We start from the raw sequence: 19,666 nt of genomic DNA, 5'->3' as shown, positions 1-19,666 counted from the left end.
ACACACATGCACACACACATGCACACACACTCACGCACATGCACACACACTCACGCACATGCACACACACTCACGCACATGCACACACACACGCACTCACGCACATGCACACACACTCACGCACATGCACACACACATGCACACACACACGCACACACACTCACGCACATGCACACACACTCACGCACATGCACACACACTCACGCACATGCACACACACGCACACACTCACGCACATGCACACATGCACGCACACTCACGCACATGCACACACACATGCACACACACACGCACACACACTCACGCACATGCACACACACTCACGCACATGCACACACACACACGCACACATGCACACACACGCACACATGCACGCACACGCACCCCTCACCTCCCTCAGCAGTGTTTTAATGGCGAGCTTCTGCTTTGTCCAGCTTCACATCCTGAAACATAAATGAGAAGAAAGTAGAGTTTGAGACACAGAAACTCTGTGGTTCTGTGATAGGATGATGATGATGATGATGATGATGATGATGAACATGTGTGATGGATTAAGAGCACTGCTCTATGTGGTGGGAGCAATCACCAGTGCAGTGTGTGTGTGTGTTTGTGTGTAAGGTGCTGCTTGTTTAGGGAGAAGATGAACATGAATGATTTAGGACAGTGAAGAGGAGGAAGAGGAGGAAGAGGAGGATGAGGATGATGAAGCCCACAGCAGCAGCAGAATCTCTCAAGACTAATGATGTTTGTATGTCTGAGATCCATTAGGCAGATGTTTACACACTTCTGCAAAGCTGTCTCACTCACAGAGAGACAGACAGACAGTGAGAGAGAGCGAGAGAGAGAGAGAATGACAGAGAGACAGAAAGAGAAAAAGAAAGAGAGACAGAGAAATAATGACGGAGAGAATGACAGAGAGACAGAAAGAGAGAGAAATGCAGTTACAGAGACAGACAGAGAAAAAGAGAGAGAGACAGACAGAGAGACAGACAGATACCGAGACAGTAGAGACAGAAGAATGGAGAGACAGACAGAAAGCTACACGCAGGTCTTTCAGCGTCTTTAGAGACACTTTTTCAGCCAATCACCGTCCACATCCATTCATAAAACAAGTGGTTGCCCGTAGCGACATGGCTGACTCCACCCACTTCCAGTCAGTGTAGGAATTCAGTAGTAAGCGGTCCTATCAGCAGCTGTCTAAACACAAAGACATGTCCCTCAGGTCCTGAACCGCTTCTGGTTCCACACAATTTAGCAAGGTTTAGACAGAGGAGAGGGGCGGAGCCTAAATATTCCACCATAGAGCTGCTGAATTGTGATTGGTCAGAATAGTTGATAGTACAGGGTTTCACTGTGTGTAGTGTAACTCGAGTTTGTTTTCAGTTTGTGTATCGTTCTGTGATGTGAGACAAACAGAAGAAAGAAAAGCTGCGTGTGTGTGTGTGTGTGTGTGTGTGTGTGTGTGTGTGAGATCAGTAGCACTTAATCCACACATGACCAGGGCACATAATCCACTCAAGAGAACCTTAGAGACAAAAACAAACAAGAAACACAATCTGTACAGAGAGAGAGAGAGAGAAAGAGAGAGAGAAAATGGCAGACAGAGAAGAGAGAGAGAGAGAGAGAGAGAGAGAGAGAGACAAGAAGGACAGACAGGAAGAAGGAAAATGAGAGAGTGAGAGACAAGTGAAGAGACAAATGGAAAGAGAGATAGACAGAGAGAAGAAGAGACAGAGAGACAGACAGAGAGACAGACAGCTGTCATGTTGAGACTTGTACACTGCAAGCTCCACCTTTACTGTAACAAGCCAATCAGCAGCCAGCTCTGAGATGACACGGTTACGGCTTTACGCTCCGTTCACACGAACACGTGACGAGTCGCTCGAGTCAAACAACACTATTAGTATTTTATTATAACTTTAAAATAACATATAATCACTTTATTACATTATACATTACACATTATAATACTGTTACTATCTCTCCTAACGCTAAAGAGAGGAAGTGAAGGATGGCTCTGTCACACCGACACTGGGGTGAAAGGTCAGGACTGAAGGTGTGATGTAAGGATTAAAGATCAAAACGTTCCAGGGTGGGAGTGTGTGAGGGTTCGCAGGAGGGTCAGTGTAAATGTGAAACACACACACACACACACAGAGTAGCGTGGGCTTCCAGTCTGTCTGCTCCTGCTACCACTTCTATATTTTGAGTGTGTGTGGGTGGCTGGGCTGAGTCAGTGTGTGTGTGTGTGTGTTTGCTTGCTTGCTACACACCATTCAGTCAGTCAATACTGACGCCTCCCAGACAGCGCGCCAATGTCCTAACCTCTGTTTACCTCACACACACAAACACACACACACACACACACACACACACACCCACGTCCCACTCTACTTTCTGCTGAAGCTGCAGTCTTCTTTTAGTTTTTTTAATTCATCCTGAAATCATCTATTTACATGTAACAGTTTCATATTTTTATAACACAATAATAATGTTATTATAAAGTTATAACAGACAGTCCAAATGGGCGTGGCCTAATAGTGTAATGAGTGTGCTTGAGTGACACCTCAAGCTTAAGTACACAGATTTTTAGTAAAAGTGAACGAGAAAATGCTTTTAAAGAGTGCACAGTGTGTGTGTGTGTGTGTGTGTGTGTGTGTGTGTGTGTGTAAAGATCTGATTGTATCACCTGGTACAAAGGCCACACCCACTTCATTAAGACTGACAAGCACTGAGGCCACCCCCACTTCAACATCAGTTGCTAGGCCACACCCTCTCTCATGGGCTTTTCATTAAACAGTAGCCACTAAGACTGACAGGTAAGGCCACACCCCTTCACTGACAATGGAAAGCATGTAGGCTACACCCCTTCACTGAGACTAGCAAGCATGGAAGCCACGCCCCTTTGTTAGCTCAAGAGCCGACTCTACGATTAGTCATCTTTCACACCTCCACCCTTAATTCCTCCATCACTCCATCCCTCTGCATCAGTCTCCCCCTAATCCTCCTTTCCTCCATCTCTCTGTGTTCCCTGCTCTCTCCATTCTCCCATCCTCCTCCTGTCCATCCTACCATCTCTCCCAGTCCATCCCTCTCTATACATCTCCTCTTCTCCTTTCCTCCTGTCTCCTTTTATCTCTCCATCACCTATCCTGTCATTATCTTCACTTCCTTCCCTCCTTCTATCTCTTTACCCTCCTCTCTCCACTGCTCTGTTTCACCTCACTGCATTCCTCCACCCATTGTCCCCAACGCTGTCCATCTCTCCCCTTCCTTCATCTCTCCATCTCTCCAGACGAGAAGGAAGATTAATGCTCTGCTTGGCTCGTCAGAGCAGCCTGACAGGAGAGAATCATTTGTTTTCCCTTCTTTCTCTCTCCTTTTCTCTCCATCAGCTTGTCCTTTTCTCCATCTCTCCACCTCAACAGGGAAGATTTTGCAACCAAATGAACCTCAAATAACAGAAACTAAAAAAATGTCTGAGACGTGTTTACAGAAAATGGCAGTAATCTATTAGGATTTATTTATTCTTTATTATTTTTGTATTATTTAATCTGACCCGTCATCATGTGGTCACAATTCTACACCCAGCCTCATGGCAGACAAAAAAGCAGGATGAGCTTCCTTTTTTTCCCCCTTTACTGCCTGACGGTTGCCGTGCCAACCGGTGCATCAGAGGAGGAGGAGGAGGAAGAGGAGCCCACCTTCTGACAGATCAGAGAGAAGATGCAGCAATCCTTCACTTGTCTAAACACACACACACAGCCTCGGAGAAAGACAGAGAGAGAGCGAGAGAGAGAGAGAGAGAGCGAGGGATGGAGAGAGATGGATAGAGAGATGGAGAGTGAGAGTGAGAGAGGGAGAGAGATGGAGAGATAATAAGCTCTCCTGCTCAACACTATACACTGGTTATTATTATATTACAGATGAACAGCCAATGGTATTAATCAACATGCTAATGACGGCACAGGAAACAGAATTAGCATGCTAATGAGGAACAGGACGCGGGATGAGACTAGCTTTTGTTCAGCATTATTAATAAAACAGCTGATAAAATACAATTAGAGACCAGACTGCAGTCACTGCCACCAGATACAACACTACTGATTAGAGTGGAACATGGAGCCGCTCGATTCTGACCGCTCACCAGAGTGTCACGCCACAATATCCTTCTCGTTTCTACGGTAACCGCTACTTTATATCAGACGCTTGGCTAGTAATAAATTTTTTTTTTTTTTTAAAAATAAAATAAAAACATGTTTATTGGAACTCGAGCTAAACTCTCCGCTACAGTCAACTACGCTTAATTAATTAAATCCAGCAAACTATGTTCACGTAGTTCTCGTCTTGCTTCTTTCTGATTGGTCGACGCTGCTGCGCTAGCTTATTAGCTTCCTAGCATCACTCGAACTTAGTGCTGATTTCCAGATTTGTGAGTTTAGGGTCATCATGATGAGCTGAGCGATGACCAGACGATCACATCACAATTCTCACACACAAACACACGATATACAAGTATGCTAACAAACCGCTAGCAGAGTATCGCCACATTACAGAACCTGTATATATAAATATATATTTTACAATAAATACAAATACAATATACATTTAAATATAAAAAAAATATAAATTCTAAATATAACTAAAATTAAAATTTAAAAGATATCTAGAGATTAACAGATTCAAATTTATATATATATTTGAAATTCTTTTCTATTTGTAGATTTTCCCTTCTTTCAGCATACAGCTTATTACACATTTATTTCCATTTTATTTTACTTTTAAATTCCATTTTTTATCTATTTTTTCTGACTCTATTTTTATAAGAGAGTTATAAATACGCGTTGCTAATCAAAATTGGTTTCCTTGGACAGTTAAAAGACGCTAGAATTTATTTGCTGTATTTTATTTTCCACGTGCACGATGACCGCACCACTTTCCCTTCATCACGCTCACGTGTGGTACGTATCCATTAGATGACCTCGTCCTGACGTGTCTCCCCCCGCGAGGCCTCTCAGTGAACCGTTCTGCAGCTGTAGGGCCGAGTCATGGGCGTGTCCGAGCGGTGAGACGGGGGAGAGACGCTGGCCTTGTGCTGACCGTGACTCACCGGACTCACAGAAACGACTTTATCTCCTGATATTTAGACCAGGGCACATTCTGTTTGACCCTGCCCATTTTTCAGGTGATCAAAAGTATTGGATCAGGTGTTTCCTCTTGCCCAGGTGAGTCCTGTTCAGGTGACAGATTAATCTGATCATCTGATCTTGGTGTAGATCTTCACTTTCTCCAGCATTCGTGGTTAAAAATAAGAATAAACCATCATGAAGAAAATCAATCAGAGGAAAATACACAGGTCAGGGTGAAGTTCTCACAATCCATCACTTGGTCATTTTGGAGACTGAACCACGAGATCCAAAACCTTCATCAGCAGTAAGAATCAGGAGAGCAGAGTAAATCACAGAGATGATCCACAAAAAGCTCTAGAAGTCAGATGAACCTCTACTAAAGTAATGGAAAGACCAAAGTGTGGAAAACACAAGGGTCTGCTCATGATCCAAATCATACCAGCTCATAACTTGGTGGTAGTAGCATCATCACTGCTTCTGGATCATCTTCACTGTTGTTTACTGAGGCTGGAGGTCATGATGGTGGCAGCAGAATGATCATTTACAGAGAAACGCATCTAAATGAATCCTTAGGAACTTCATCATGATCTAAAAACCCAACACACAATGTAGAAGATCAATCAGTTGACCTGAACCTAACTGAGCAGCATGGAGGGAGAAACCCACCATAAACACACAACAACATCTGCAAGAAGCTGCTCTACAAACCTGGCAAAGCTTCAGAGAGCAAGAATAACAATGCAGCAGCAGATTGGTGATGTCACTGGATTCCTCCACCTGTTCTAATACTTTTGCTCACCTTGGCGACTGGTCTTCCACCAAAGGTTCCGTGTTTTAAGTTGTTCAAGACGTCTGATCTAACGTCTCGGTCTAATCAATCAATCTTCTTATCTCAAAACCAAACATCATCTTGTGAGGCATTAACAAACCTGCTGTTCGGATACTTTTGGAGGAGGCTGTGACTCACCACCCTGAGCGACAAAGTGTGAATAAATCCATCAGAATTTCACGTAAACTGAATAATGAGTCGAATTAATAACCAGGAGGACGAAATAAACTCGCTACACACGTCTGAGGATGTGGAAAGAGAATCGCTAAAGCAAGAGGAAAGAGCAGGACAGCGTGACTGGAATCTGTGTGTGTGTGTGTGTGTGTGTGTGTGTGTGTGTGTCAGTGTGAGCCTCCTGACCGTTCCCTGCACTCTGAGATTGGTACCAGATGACGGCTGTCAGAAGCGCTCTAGAGTTTGGTGATGTACGAGTGCTGGCGGTCCGACTGGCCACTCTCACACCGACGTCTTCTCTATTAATTGATGGAAAGAGGATTTACATAAAGCAGGGTGATTTACTGCCCGAGTGGGGCAGAAGGAGGAGGGGAGGGAGAGCTCGGGTTCGGTTGTAAAGTGAGCGTGAGGTCAGGACGCTCTGAGGCGGGGTTCATTCTGTCTCTTGGTGAAGACAAGGTTGTAGAAAATAAAAGCTGTTTGTGAGTCGATTCTCTGCTGCAACGGTCAGTGATGTGAACATATGATACCGTGGTCATTCACTCCTTCTGACAGCAGCGTATTTGATCTGATGTACGCTAGTCATGCTAATGGAGCAAAGAGACGAAATGAACGCATTCAGGGTGGATTTCAGGTCTAACAGATTGAGCAGAGCATCTTATTTTCTCCAATGTCTTATTTTTCAGCGATGTTTAGCTTCATGCTGATGAGAAACCCAGCTTAGGAGAAGAGGAGATGTCACACAGAGGCTAGGCTAGGCTAAGCTAGTTAGCAATCTTTTGGAAGGACTGAACGAGGACTAAAGCGCCGCCGCATCGTTGAGACACTGCGGCAGGATCAGCAGGCCTAAGAGAAAAAATGATTTAAAGTAAGAATTTGGTCAGAGAGTAAATCTGCTGAAGTTCAGGGAGCTTCTGGAGACCAGTGTGTTCAGGCTGGACTCCACTCTGAATTCCACAGCATCTGAATTTTATCCCAGTTCATGTTTCCGGAGGTTCTGGAGTTTGTCATGTTTAACAGCAGACTCTCAGTTTCCTCCTGCTCTCAGTTTCCTCCTGCTCTCAGTTTCCTCCTGCTCTCAGTTTCCTCCTGCTCTCAGTTTCCTCCTGCCACGAAAGCAGCTGAAGAAACCCCACTGTGAATAAACCCTCAGTGACTTCCACACCAACACCACACACCAACACACACCAACACCACACACACCAACACACACCAACACCACACACACCAACACACACCAACACCACACACACCAACACCACACACCAACACACACCAACACCACACACCAACACACACACCAACACCACACACCAACACCACACACACCACACACACCAACACCACACACCAACACACACCAACACCACACACCAACACACACCAACACCACACACACCAACACCACACACACCAACACACACCAACACCACACACACCAACACACACCAACACACACCAACACCACACACCAACACCACACACACCAACACCACACACCAACACACACCAACACCACACACCAACACCACACACCAACACACACCAACACCACACACACCAACACCACACACACCAACACCACACACACCAACACCACACACCAACACACACACCAACACACACACCAACACACACCAACAAACACCACACACCAACACCACACACCAACACCAACACCACACACCAACACCACACACCAACACCAACACCACACACCAACACACACCACACACACCACACACCAACACCACACACCAACACACACCAACACCACCACACACCAACACCACACACCAACACCACACACCAACACCACACCAACACACACACCACCACACACACCAACACCACACACCAACACCACCACACAGCCCAACACCACACACCAACACACAAGGTAGGTGTGTGTGTGTGTGTGTTGGTGGTGTGTTTTTAAGACCAGGGGGTAAGTGTAAGAGCTGTGAGAAACTTCTAGTGCACTCTCTACACTGTGTGAGGTATGTGTGTGTGTGTGTAGTACACACCATATGGTGGTGATAATATATAGATTTCACATCGCTTTCTGCAGCCAAACATTTTCCTCATCCAACTAAGTTAACTCACCCTGAAGAGACGGGGCATTAAACCCCCACTGAACAGGGGAGAGAGCGAGAGAGAGAGAGAGAGAGAGGAACCATATCCACTCTCTCTCCCTAAACAGGAAGTGCAGAAGCTCGGGGTCAGAGATAAACAGGAAGTGCAGAGGCTCTGAGTCAGAGATAAACAGGAAGTGCAGAAGCTCTGGGTCAGAGAAACAGGAAGTGCAGAAGCTCTGGGTCAGAGATAAACAGGAAGTGCAGAAGCTAGGGGTCAGAGCTTTGGTGCTGAAGCTGTCAACTTTGCGACTCTACAGTAAAACACTTTTCACTGCCAAGGAGTCGAGGTGTTTCATGAGGAAACCTCCAGTAGGGCTTACAGTTTCAAAGGAAGATGAGGCAGTGAGGTCTCGCCTCTAAACGCCCCACATTAGCATATTTTCCGTGCTCTGACCTCCTCTCATTCTCTAGCCAGTGCTGTGGCCTGTGACCATGAAGAACACAGATTTGCATCAGCGCGCCTCTGACCTTCCACTTCACCTCCGACACGTCTGAACATGTCACGGACACACGTCACAGACACACGCCACGGACACACGTCACATGCACGTCACGGAAACACATCACATGCACATGTCACGGACACACGCCACGGACACACGCCACGGACACACGCCACGGACACACGTCACATGCACATGTCACGGAAACACGTCACATGCACATGTCATGGACACACGTCACGGGCACGTCACATGCACACGTCACAGACAGACGTCACATGCACATGTCACGGAAACACGTCACATGCACATGTCACGGACACACGTCACGGGCACGTCACATGCACACGTCACAGACAGACGTCACATGCACACGTCACAGACAGACGTCACATGCACACGTCACAGACAGACATCACATGCACACGTCACAGACAGACGTCACATGCACATGTCACGGGCACATGTCACATGCACACGTCACGGGCAAACGTCACGGACACACGTCACATACACATGTCATGGACACACGTCAAAGGCACATGTCACGGACACACATCATGGGCACACATCACGGACACATGCCACGGACACACGCCACGGACACACGTCACATGCACGTCACGGAAACACGTCACATGCACATGTCACAGACACGCCACGGACACACGCCACGGACACACGTCACAGACAGACGTCACATGCACATGTCACATGCACACGTCACGGGCAAACGTCACGGACACACGTCACATACACGTCACGGACACACGTCACATACACGTCATGGACACACGTCAAAGGCACACGTCACGGACACACCACGGGCAAACGTCACGAACACGTCACATGCATAAACTCCACCCTTTTTCTGGGAAGGAAAAGTGGGGGAAAATAAAACACAGCAAGGAGCCATGTTTACTGCTAATAAGCTGTTACTGTAGAGCAAGACACGCCTGTGTGGGCGGGACTTATACACCCTAGAGAGCATTTAATTGGGCAAACACAAGACTAGTGCAGGATGAGTCATCAAAAAAAGGAGTGTGCGTGACAAACGACACAGAGAGAGAGAGAGAGAGAGAGAGAAAGAGAGAGAGAGTAAAAAGAAGGTGAGAATGAAGAAAGCGTGTGTGTGTGTGTGTGTGTGTGTGTGTGATGGAGAACAGAAGGAGTTTGGACTGAGATTCCAGTATTTATGCTGAAAAAGAAGACTGAGAAGAGCAGAAGTGTGTCTGGAATATTCATCTGTCCGGCAAGGACATAATGCTGAGGCATGGCGCGCACACACACACACACAGCTGAAGTATTCAAATCACATTCACAGTCCTGATGGAGCAGACATGCTCTCAAGCCCACATGAGCATTCACAACACACACACACACACACAGACACACACAGACAGACACACACAGACAGACAGACAGACACACACAGACAGACACACACACACATGGGTCCTAGCGGAGCATCCAAATCACATTTACGCCTGCCCGTCATCCATCATTCCTGGACACAAAAGACACGACAGAAAACTGCATGGCAACACACTCACTCGCCCACTCACTCCATCCCTCTCTCTATCCCTCTCTCTCCCTCCCTCTCTCACTCACTCCATTCCTCTGTCTCTCCCTCCCTCCCTCCCTCCCTCCCTCTCTCACTCCATCCCTCTCTCTCTCCCTCTCTGACAATGGGATGTACCGGTGGCTTTATTTCTATTATTTTGCAGCTGTTAATTCGACGCAAAAGAGAGCAAATTTCATTCACTCAACAAATTACACTGAATTACACACACGAGCAAAACAGTGCTGATTATCTACACACTCTGCTTTCTTTCTCTCTTTCCACTCTCTCTCTCTGTCTGTCTGTCACTCTCTCTTTCTCTTCACTCACACACACTCTCTCTCTCACTCTTTTTGTCTCTCTCCGTCTCCCTCTTCTCTCTCTCTCTCTCCCCTGTTCAGTGGGGGTTTAATGCCCCGTCTCTTCAGGGTGAGTTAATTGGGTTGGATGAGGAAAATGTTTGGTTGCAGAAAGCGATGTGAAATCTATATATTATCACCACCATATGGTGTGTACTACACACACACACACACACACACACACACACAGTGTAGAGAGTGCACTAGAAGTTTCTCACAGCTCTTACACTTGCCCCCTTAAAGACACATACTACTCACCAGAGGCCACGCCCACAAGCTGTCACCTGTTAGTGTGAATAAACTGACACGCCTCATCCTCCAAGCAGCGTGTGTAATGTGTTACATGTAACACACGTCACACACGTGTGATGTGTGTAATGTGTCATGTGTGTGACGTGTTTGTGTTACATGTGTGATGTATGTGCGACATGTAATGTGTGCGACGGGTGTAATGTGTTACATGTAACACGTCACACGTGTGATGTGTGTCATGTGTAATGTGTGCGACGTGTGTAATGTGTGCGACGTGTGTAATGTTACATGTAACACACGTCACACACGTGTGATGTGTGTCGTGTTACGTGTGTGACGTGTTTCATGTGTTACATGTGTGATGTATGTGCGACGTGTGTAATGTGTGACGTGTGTAATGTGTGCGATGTGTGCGACGTGTGTAATGTGTTACATGTAACACACGTCACACACGTGTGATGTGTGTCGTGTTACATGTGTGTAATGTGTCGTGTGACGTGTTTCATGTGTTACATGTGTGATGTGTGTGACGTGTTTCATGTGTTACATGTGTGACGTGTGTCATGTGTGTAATGTGTGTGATGTGTATAAGGTGTGTTATGTATGTGATGTGTGTTATGCGTGTGATGTGTGTGTAATGTGTGACGTGTAATGTGTGCGACATGTGTGACGTGTGTAATGTGTGCGACGTGCGACATGTGTAATGTGTGTGACGTGTGTAATGTGTGCGACGTGTGACATGTGTGTGACGTGTGCGACATGTGTAATGTGTGCGACGTGTGTAATGTGTGCGACGTGTAATGTGTGCGACGTGTGCGACATGTGTGACGTGTGTAACGTGTGCGACGTGTGTAACGTGTGCGACGTGTGTAATGTGTGCGACGTGACGTGTGAAATGTGTGTGATGTGTGTAATGTGTGTGACGTGTGACATGTGTGTGACGTGTGACGTGTGTGACGTGTGTAATGTGTGCGACGTGTAGTGTGTGACGTGTGCGACATGTGTGACGTGTGTAATGTGTGCGACGTGTGTAATGTGTGCGACGTGACGTGTGAAATGTGTGTGATGTGTGTAATGTGTGTGACGTGTAATGTGTGCGACATGTGTAATGTGTGCAATGTGTGTGACGTGTGTAACGTGTGCGACGTGTGTAACGTGTGCGACGTGTGTAACGTGTGCGACGTGTGTAATGTGTGCGACATGTGACGTGTGCAATGTGTGCGACGTGACGTGTGCAATGTGTGTGATGTGTGTAATGTGTGTGACGTGTGCGACGTGTAATGTGTGTGACGTGACGTGTGCAATGTGTGTGACGTGTGTAATGTGTGCGACATGTGTAATGTGTGCAATGTGTGTGACGTGTGTAATTTGTGCGACGTGTGTGTGACGTGTGTAATGTGTGTGACATGTGACGTGTGCAATGTGTGCGACGTGTGTAATGTGTGACGTGTGTAACGTGTGCGACATGTGTGATGTGTGTAACGTGTGACATGTGCGACATGTGTGATGTGTGCGACATGTGTGATGTGTGTGACGTGTGATGTGTGACGTGTGTAATGTGTGTGACGTGTGTAACGTGTGCGACATGTGTGACGTGTGTAACGTGTGTGACGTGTGATGTGTGTGACGTGTGAGACGTGTGTAATGTGTGTGACGTGTGTAACGTGTGCGACATGTGTGATGTGTGCGACGTGTGTGACGTGTAACATGTGTAATGTGTGTGACGTGTGTGACGTGTGTAATGTGTGTGACGTGTGTAATGTGTGTGACGTGTGTAACGTGTGTGACGTGTGCGACGTGTGTGACATGTGCGACGTGTGTGATGTGTAATGTGTGTGACATGTGTGATGTGTGTAACATGTGTAATGTGTGTGACGTGTGTGATGTGTGTGACGTGTAATGTGTGTGACGTGTGATGTGTGTAATGTGTGATGTGTGTGACATGTGTGATGTGTGTGACATGTGTGATGTGTGTGACGTGTGATGTGTGTGACGTGTGTAATGTGTGTGACGTGTGTAATGTGTGTGACGTGTAATGTGTGTAACGTGTGATGTGTGTAACATGTGTAATGTGTGTGACGTGTAATGTGTGTGACATGTGTGATGTGTGTAACATGTGTAATGTGTGTAACATGTGTAATATGTGTAATGTGTGTGACATGTGTGATGTGTGTGACATGTGTAATGTGTGTGACGTGTGTAATGTGTGTGACGTGTGATGTGTGTAACGTGTAATGTGTGTGACGTGTGTAACATGTGTAATGTGTGTGACGTATGTAACGTGTGTGACGTGTAATGTGTGACGTGTGCGACGTGTGATGTGTGTAACGTGTAATGTGTGTGACATGTGTGATGTGTGTGACGTATGTAACGTGTGACGTGTGTAATGTGTGTGACATGTGTGATGTGTGTAACATGTGTAATGTGTGTAACGTGTAATGTGTGTGATGTGTGCGACATGTGTGATGTGTGTAACGTGTAATGTGTGTGACGTGTGATGTGTGTAACATGTGTAATGTGTGTGACGTATGTAACGTGTGTGACGTGTAATGTGTGACGTGTGCGACGTGTGTAACGTGTAATGTGTGTGACATGTGTGATGTGTGTAACATGTGTAATGTGTGTGACGTATGTAACGTGTGTGACGTGTAATGTGTGTGACGTGTGTAACGTGTAATGTGTGTGACGTGTGTAATGTGTGTAACGTGTGTAATATGTTTGACGTTAGCTAACAGTTGATTTGATGAAGAATTCAGAAGTTTGGATTATTATTACTATAATAGAATTATTATTACAGGAGACGAGGATGCGAGTCTATAGAGATGAGAGCGCTCAAACTGTCAGGGGGTGGAGAGGGGGCGGAGCTTCCTGGGTCTTCAGTTCATATCAGTTAGTGAGTGTGTGTGCGCGAGGTGTTTGTGCGTGTGTATGTCTTGTGGTGTGCATGTGATGTGTGTATGTTGTTGTGTGTGTCATGTTGTGATTGTGTGTGTGTGTGTTTCTGTCAAGTGACTCTGATGAAGATCAGGAGAGATGTAACTTTAATGTTAAGTGGAATAGTAGAGCTGGAGAATTCGCTCTGCCTGGGGATGAACGGATCAGAGCCATGGAAAAGTGTGTGTGCGTGTGTGTGTGTGTATGTGTGTGTCTCTAAAGGAAGAAAACGCTGCCCTCCTCTTTAACTCGGCCGGATCCAGTTACAGCATCAGACTCGGCCCCGCCCCCCACTGCGCTTGATGGCTAATGAAGGAAAACATAAGGGTGTGGAAGTGTCTCTGTCTCTCTCTCCCTCCATCTCTCTCTCTCTCCTCCGTCTGTGCTGCTGCTTCACCACTCACTTCTTCTCCTGCTTCTCACTGATGAGCACCAGTCATTATGTGCATAGAGGGAGGAAGAGAAGGGAAGAGGGAAAAAAACACACATCTCCACTCTCTCTCTCTCTCTCTCTCTCTCTCTCACACACTCTCCCTCTGCTGTCTTATCCCTTCCCCTGTTACATCTCCCTCTCTCTCTCGCTCTCTCTCTCCCTCTCTCTGACACTTTCCATCTCGCTTCATCTGTTTTCTGCATGCTGAGCGGCATGCATCCCTGCCTCTGAAAAAAAGATGGAGAAGGAAGCCAGAGAGGGAGAGAGAGAGAGAGAGAGAGAGAGAGAGAGAGAAGGAGAGAGAGAGAGGCAGAGAGAGAGAGAGAGAGGCAGAGAGAGAGAGAGGCAGAGAGTGAGAGAGGCAGAGAGAGAGAGAGAGAGAGAGAGAGAGAGAGAGAGAGAGAGAGAGCGTGGTGACTGGCGTTCCTGTTCCACTCCTCCTTTCCGTCTTGGGGTCAAAAGTTTAGCGTGGTTTTAATTTCACCTTTCCTCAGCCAATCAGAGCACAGCGTCTGCTGGCGAACTTTAACACGCGGGCGAATTAGACGACAGCGATCCGTTTCGTCTGGGTGGGTTTTTTTTCTCTCCCCCTCTTCTTCTTCTCTTCTAAGCTCTCCTCGTCCTTCCTCTTTCTTTATTTTTTTAATACCCAGCTACATATTCTCACTTCTTTCTCCTTCGTATCTTCTCTTCCTTTATTCCTTCCTTTTGTCATGTTCAGGTTTTTGTGTGCAGGGACAAAAAAACAAAAAAAAAAAACACAGTTCCTTTAAATAAATTTATTTAAATCTGTACGGAAACGAGACAAAAGACAGAAACTGAGAGAAGGGTGAGCTGAAGGAAGGGGGAGGGAGAAAAAGAAATAAAAAATAGATCCAGAAAAGCAAGCATCCCCCTGAGGGACGCGCAGCACGCTCTCAATCTGCATCTCCTTCTCGTTATTTATGAAAAATGCGCGGCGGACATGATCCCGGTCATTCATCAATATGATTCCCTCTGTAGCCTCCCGCGCGTGTAGAACCGGCCGGGAATCGGGGGCGGGGTTAATTAATCATCGATTACACAGAAATCAGCAGTCGCCATGCAGACGCAGACACAGGGAGAGAAAAGCGTGATGGATGTCATGCCCCCTTGCGGGACGCTGCATCCTGCTGCTTCTTTGCTCAAATGCTACGCTAGTCTTATTTTCTTTACGTTGGCTTCATTTCCACGCGATAAACACCCCTGGTGCCTGGTTCCTGTTCCCACTGAATTGATTCCTGATTCAGATTCTTTCTGGTGTGAACACAGGGATCCTGAACCACGCCCATCAAATCCGTTTTTATTCAGGAACATCCAGGAACAGGAAACAAAAACAAACAAAAAAAACACTCCTTACTGACTTTCAAGAATTTATTTTTAATAAAAATAAAATAAAATTCAGTTCTTGAATCTGATTGGCCGAGCTGTTGGACGGTTTATAAATTCATTCATGTTATGATGCTTGATATACAAACTGAATTGAATTGTACATTAAAGTTTACAGGAAACTTTATGCTAGCCTTTATCTGTTACGTTGCTTAGCAAACAAAGTTGACGCTCAACACACTACGCTGCAGTGATCGCGAATATTATTACATACATGCTGACACGTGAGCTTAATGCTTTCAAATTGTTGTGAATGTAAACGCAACATCGATGCCGTTACTATAACAACACAACTCTACCTCATACTGACCCACGCTGCGGCCGAGGGACGACCCGCTTAACCACTGCGAGACTTTTCCTAAGCAGATTAATTTGTATATGTAAGAAACGCAGTGTGACGATTTAACATCACAGATCGTAGAGGAAACGTTCACAGAAGACTTCCTGACTGTGACGAAGCACAAACATGAGACATCATCAGGATACGATCATGTTCCTCACGCTCAGTAGCTAGTCCAATGTTTTTAAATTTCATTAGCTATGTCTAGCTATCAAATTCATCACACACACACTTCTGCTGGTCAGTGATCGTGTCGTCCATCATCTGAGCTCTTTTACTCTTTTACATTTAACGCTGTTGTACGTCTCGGCCAGAGCAGGATTCCGGCTTTACATCAGTGTCCTTCAAAACACTAAATATTCTGCAGTCTGGTTGATGGTCAAATTCCATCTGTAGAACACGAGAGACTTCGGGAAAGTAATCAGCCGGTTTAGTACGCGGCCGGTGACGAGCTCGACGCTCCGCGGTGACGCCTCAACATGCAAATTTCCACAGCTGCAGAAAATCTGGACGCTAAGCTTCCCCTCAGACACCAGATCTTTTGCATGACCAGAAGCTGCTGCTGAACCGACATGAGGAAAACACCAAAAGTCTGATCTAAACCGATGAGTAAGGGTTCTGAGCTAACACAGAGCTGTGCGGTACTGCGAAGAACCTGAGAGAGACGTGAAGGACCTGACATGGCCCTGAAGGAGACAGAACAGCTGGACAGGTCAGGGTGAAGGAGCTTCATCAAGGAACTCAAGAACTTCAGTGATGATAGAACTCACAACTTTCTGCTCACTAACCAGGAACCTTATCCTGACTCGAGTGATCGTGGAACTTGGTGTGATCTTGCAACTCGGGGTGATCCCGGAAACTGGTGATCGCGGAACTTGGTCTCAGAACTCGGGGTGATCTCAGAGCAGTGGTTTTGTCGGTTTCTGTCTCAGCTTCCTGACAGAACATTATCTTCTTAGCGTCTCTATCTATCGGTTGAAGAGGAAGTCCAGCGGTGAAGGTCAACTCATCAGCAGAAGATCCACTTCAAAGCCTCTGCAGATGGAAAGGCCAGAACACGCTGGTGTCCCTCACCTGAATTATTAACATGTTTACGCTCTTCTTTATCAGACATCAGAGCAGATTTTTCTCAACTTCCTGACAGTGAAGAGGAATAAGGAGTTCCTTTGTCATCATCTCTAACGTTCCTCACAGGAAACACCGCTGGAGAGCAAACCAGTCTAATCATCATCATGACTGAAGTGACCATTTCCACTGATGTTAGCTAGTGTTTAATGTTTCACGTGAACTTACCCAAAACTCTCAGACAGACGGTGAGAACGTGACATCACCGCATCGCATCTGTGTGGAAAAGACCGGCTGCTTGTGTGGTGTATTTCTGAGAGATCTCTTTAATACTCAGATGTTAAAACGCTGAAGCCTAGTGCGTCTGCAGGACGCTACATGACGCTAACTCTAGCCGAGTGTGTGGTCTGGCGTGAGACGTTTCTGGTCCGTCGTTATGAAGCGTATCCTCAGCTCTGACATCAGCGGGTTTAGTGTTGCATTCTTCAACAACAGAGAGCAAGCTCAGGCATGATGGTGTACCACCCACAGAGCTCCAGAGGATCCTCACTCCACACTCTCTCCATCCATCTCTCTCTCTCTGTCTGTCTCTCTCCATCCCTTCCCTCTCTCTCCCTCTATGCCTCTCTCTTTCTCTGTCTGTCCCTCTATATATGTCTTTCTCTATCTCCCTCTCTCTCACTCTGTGTCTCCCTCTCTCTCTCTCCCTCCATCTCCACCTCTCTCTCTCTCCTGGTCTCCCTCTCCCCCTCCCTGTATCTCTATCCCCCCCTTCCCTCTCCCCATCTCTCTCTCCCTCTCTCTCTTACTGGTCTCCCTCTCTCTGTCTTTCCCTGTCTCACTATGTCTTCCTTAGTCCCCCCCCGTCCCTCTCTCTCTCCCCCTCTCTGTCTCCCTCTCTTCATGTACCTGCATGTTGAGTTAAAGTAGAGTGCATTCTCCACAGCTCATTTCTCGCAGCTCTAATGAGGCCTGACCGCTCCCACATGCTGTAGAAGTGACAAAAAGTGCGAGCCTCCATTTTGGAAAAAAAGAAAAAACCCGTATCCTTGGTAGAGACCCACCCACCGGGCGAGACGAGACGTGGTGTGGACAGTTTGGTTGATTTTCCACCTCATCTCAAACCATCCTGTAATTTTCCACTGTAAAGAAAGTGTCCTGCTGCGAGCTACACCTTTAACCCTGATTATTAATGTGTTACTACACCACGGTGCTGCTGAACTCTCTGCTCTGATTGGTCAGAATCTGGCTTCTACGTTATCATTACCATAGTAACAGCTTTCCTCACGGACAGGCTCGTCACTCATTCACTGATGTTTGAAGCAACTAGAAATGAACGATCTGCTATTTAAAAAAAAAAAAAAAAAAAAATCAAGTGTAAAGACGTTGGTCATGTTGAATGTTGGTCTGAAAGCTTGTGTGTGCTGCAGACATCACCTGAGACTCACAGGAAGTTAAAGAAGGGGGCGTGGCCAGACATCAGACAGCAAACACACGGCTAGGCTTCAGTTTCAATCGTTTACAAGACACCCACCGTACTCACTGAAAGCTCTCCTATGGCTGTGTACATCAAGTGGTCATTCTCTCTCTCTCTTTGTCCTTCTCTCTCTCTCGCTCTCTCTTTCTATGTCTCTCTTTCTGTCTCTCTCTCTTTCTCTGTGTATCTCTCTATCTATGTCTCTCTTTCTTGTCTCGCTCTCTTTCTCTGTCTCTGTCTCTCTCTCTCTCTCTCTCTCTCTCTCTCTCTGTCTGTGTGTCTCTCTATCTATGTCTATGTCTCTCTTTCTGTCTCTGAAGCATTTTCACGTGTTATTGGTCAGAAAAGGGAGATTTCTGTCCTGGATATGTGATGGACACCACAGCGTCTCATATCTTCTAAACGCTCTGGAGAAAAACTCAGACTTGGGGTCAAAAAAAAAAAAAAAAATAGTAAAAAAACTACAGAATGTACTGAGAGAAGAAAACAGCCCGATAACCCCGCCTCCATCACCCTCTTCCCCCATCCACCCCAAACCCTCTCTGCTGGAGCTGCTTCACTAAAGTCTGCAGAAGTGGTGTGAAAAGTTTCATTCACACACACACACACACACACACACACACACACACACACAGGAGTGGAACGTGAGCGCTCGGTCTTGGCCGAGAGAAAAGTTCACTCAGAGTTGAAGCCACATCTGGGAACGTTTACTGCTAAAGTACTTAGAAAGAGCAGAAATCCTTACATAGGGCTTGCTTTCTTTCCTTCTCCCTTCTTTCTTTCTCCCTCTCCTTTTTCTTGTTCAGAATGGAAAATGAAAGTGAGGAGCTGTAGGTACTGACCGACACCTGACACTTGTGAAGCTGCTGGAACTCTGAGCAGCGAAACTTCATCCACACAACCTTCAGTTCAGAATTATTAACACACACACACACACACCAAACTGCACTCTGAGACCCACACGCGCACACACGCACGCACACACACACACACACTAGGAGATGCGCACACACACACGACAAAATGCACTGATTGACACACACACACACACCGTCTGTGTGTTTATTCAGAAACACATCAAGGTAACTTCAAACGAGAAATCATTACATCACAGCGCTCTTAAAT

At 46.3% G+C, this 19,666-nt stretch overlaps 2 protein-coding genes across 4 annotated transcripts in view; both read right to left on the bottom strand.

Annotated features, from left to right (window-relative positions):
• The window catches only part of LOC131366008 (nuclear receptor coactivator 3-like), an 83,138-nt gene that overhangs the window by 53,864 nt on the left and 9,608 nt on the right, over nt 1-19,666 (bottom strand). For 2 of the 3 annotated variants that reach the window (XM_058410063.1, XM_058410065.1), the window contains exon 2: nt 392-443. The exons of the other annotated variant lie outside the window; for it this stretch is intronic. The gene's annotated coding sequence lies outside the window, so the exon portion shown is untranslated. The remainder of the gene's footprint in view (nt 1-391; nt 444-19,666) is intronic. 3 annotated transcript variants of the gene reach the window in all.
• On the bottom strand, nt 8,595-17,772 carry LOC131366295 (histidine-rich glycoprotein-like). Its single transcript, XM_058410651.1, has 3 exons — nt 17,293-17,772; nt 11,828-17,202; nt 8,595-8,761 (listed from the first exon to the last, which is right to left on the bottom strand). Exons 2-3 carry the CDS (start codon nt 13,230-13,232, stop codon nt 8,595-8,597), a joined length of 1,572 nt encoding a protein of 523 aa, XP_058266634.1. The 5' UTR covers nt 13,233-17,202; nt 17,293-17,772.

This window comes from Hemibagrus wyckioides, linkage group LG15 (genome assembly GCF_019097595.1).
Source record: "Hemibagrus wyckioides isolate EC202008001 linkage group LG15, SWU_Hwy_1.0, whole genome shotgun sequence".
In the NCBI taxonomy this organism is placed as follows: domain Eukaryota; kingdom Metazoa; phylum Chordata; class Actinopteri; order Siluriformes; family Bagridae; genus Hemibagrus; species Hemibagrus wyckioides.
Note: the sequence above shows the minus strand (reverse complement) of the source record. Positions and strands in the feature narration are given on the sequence as shown.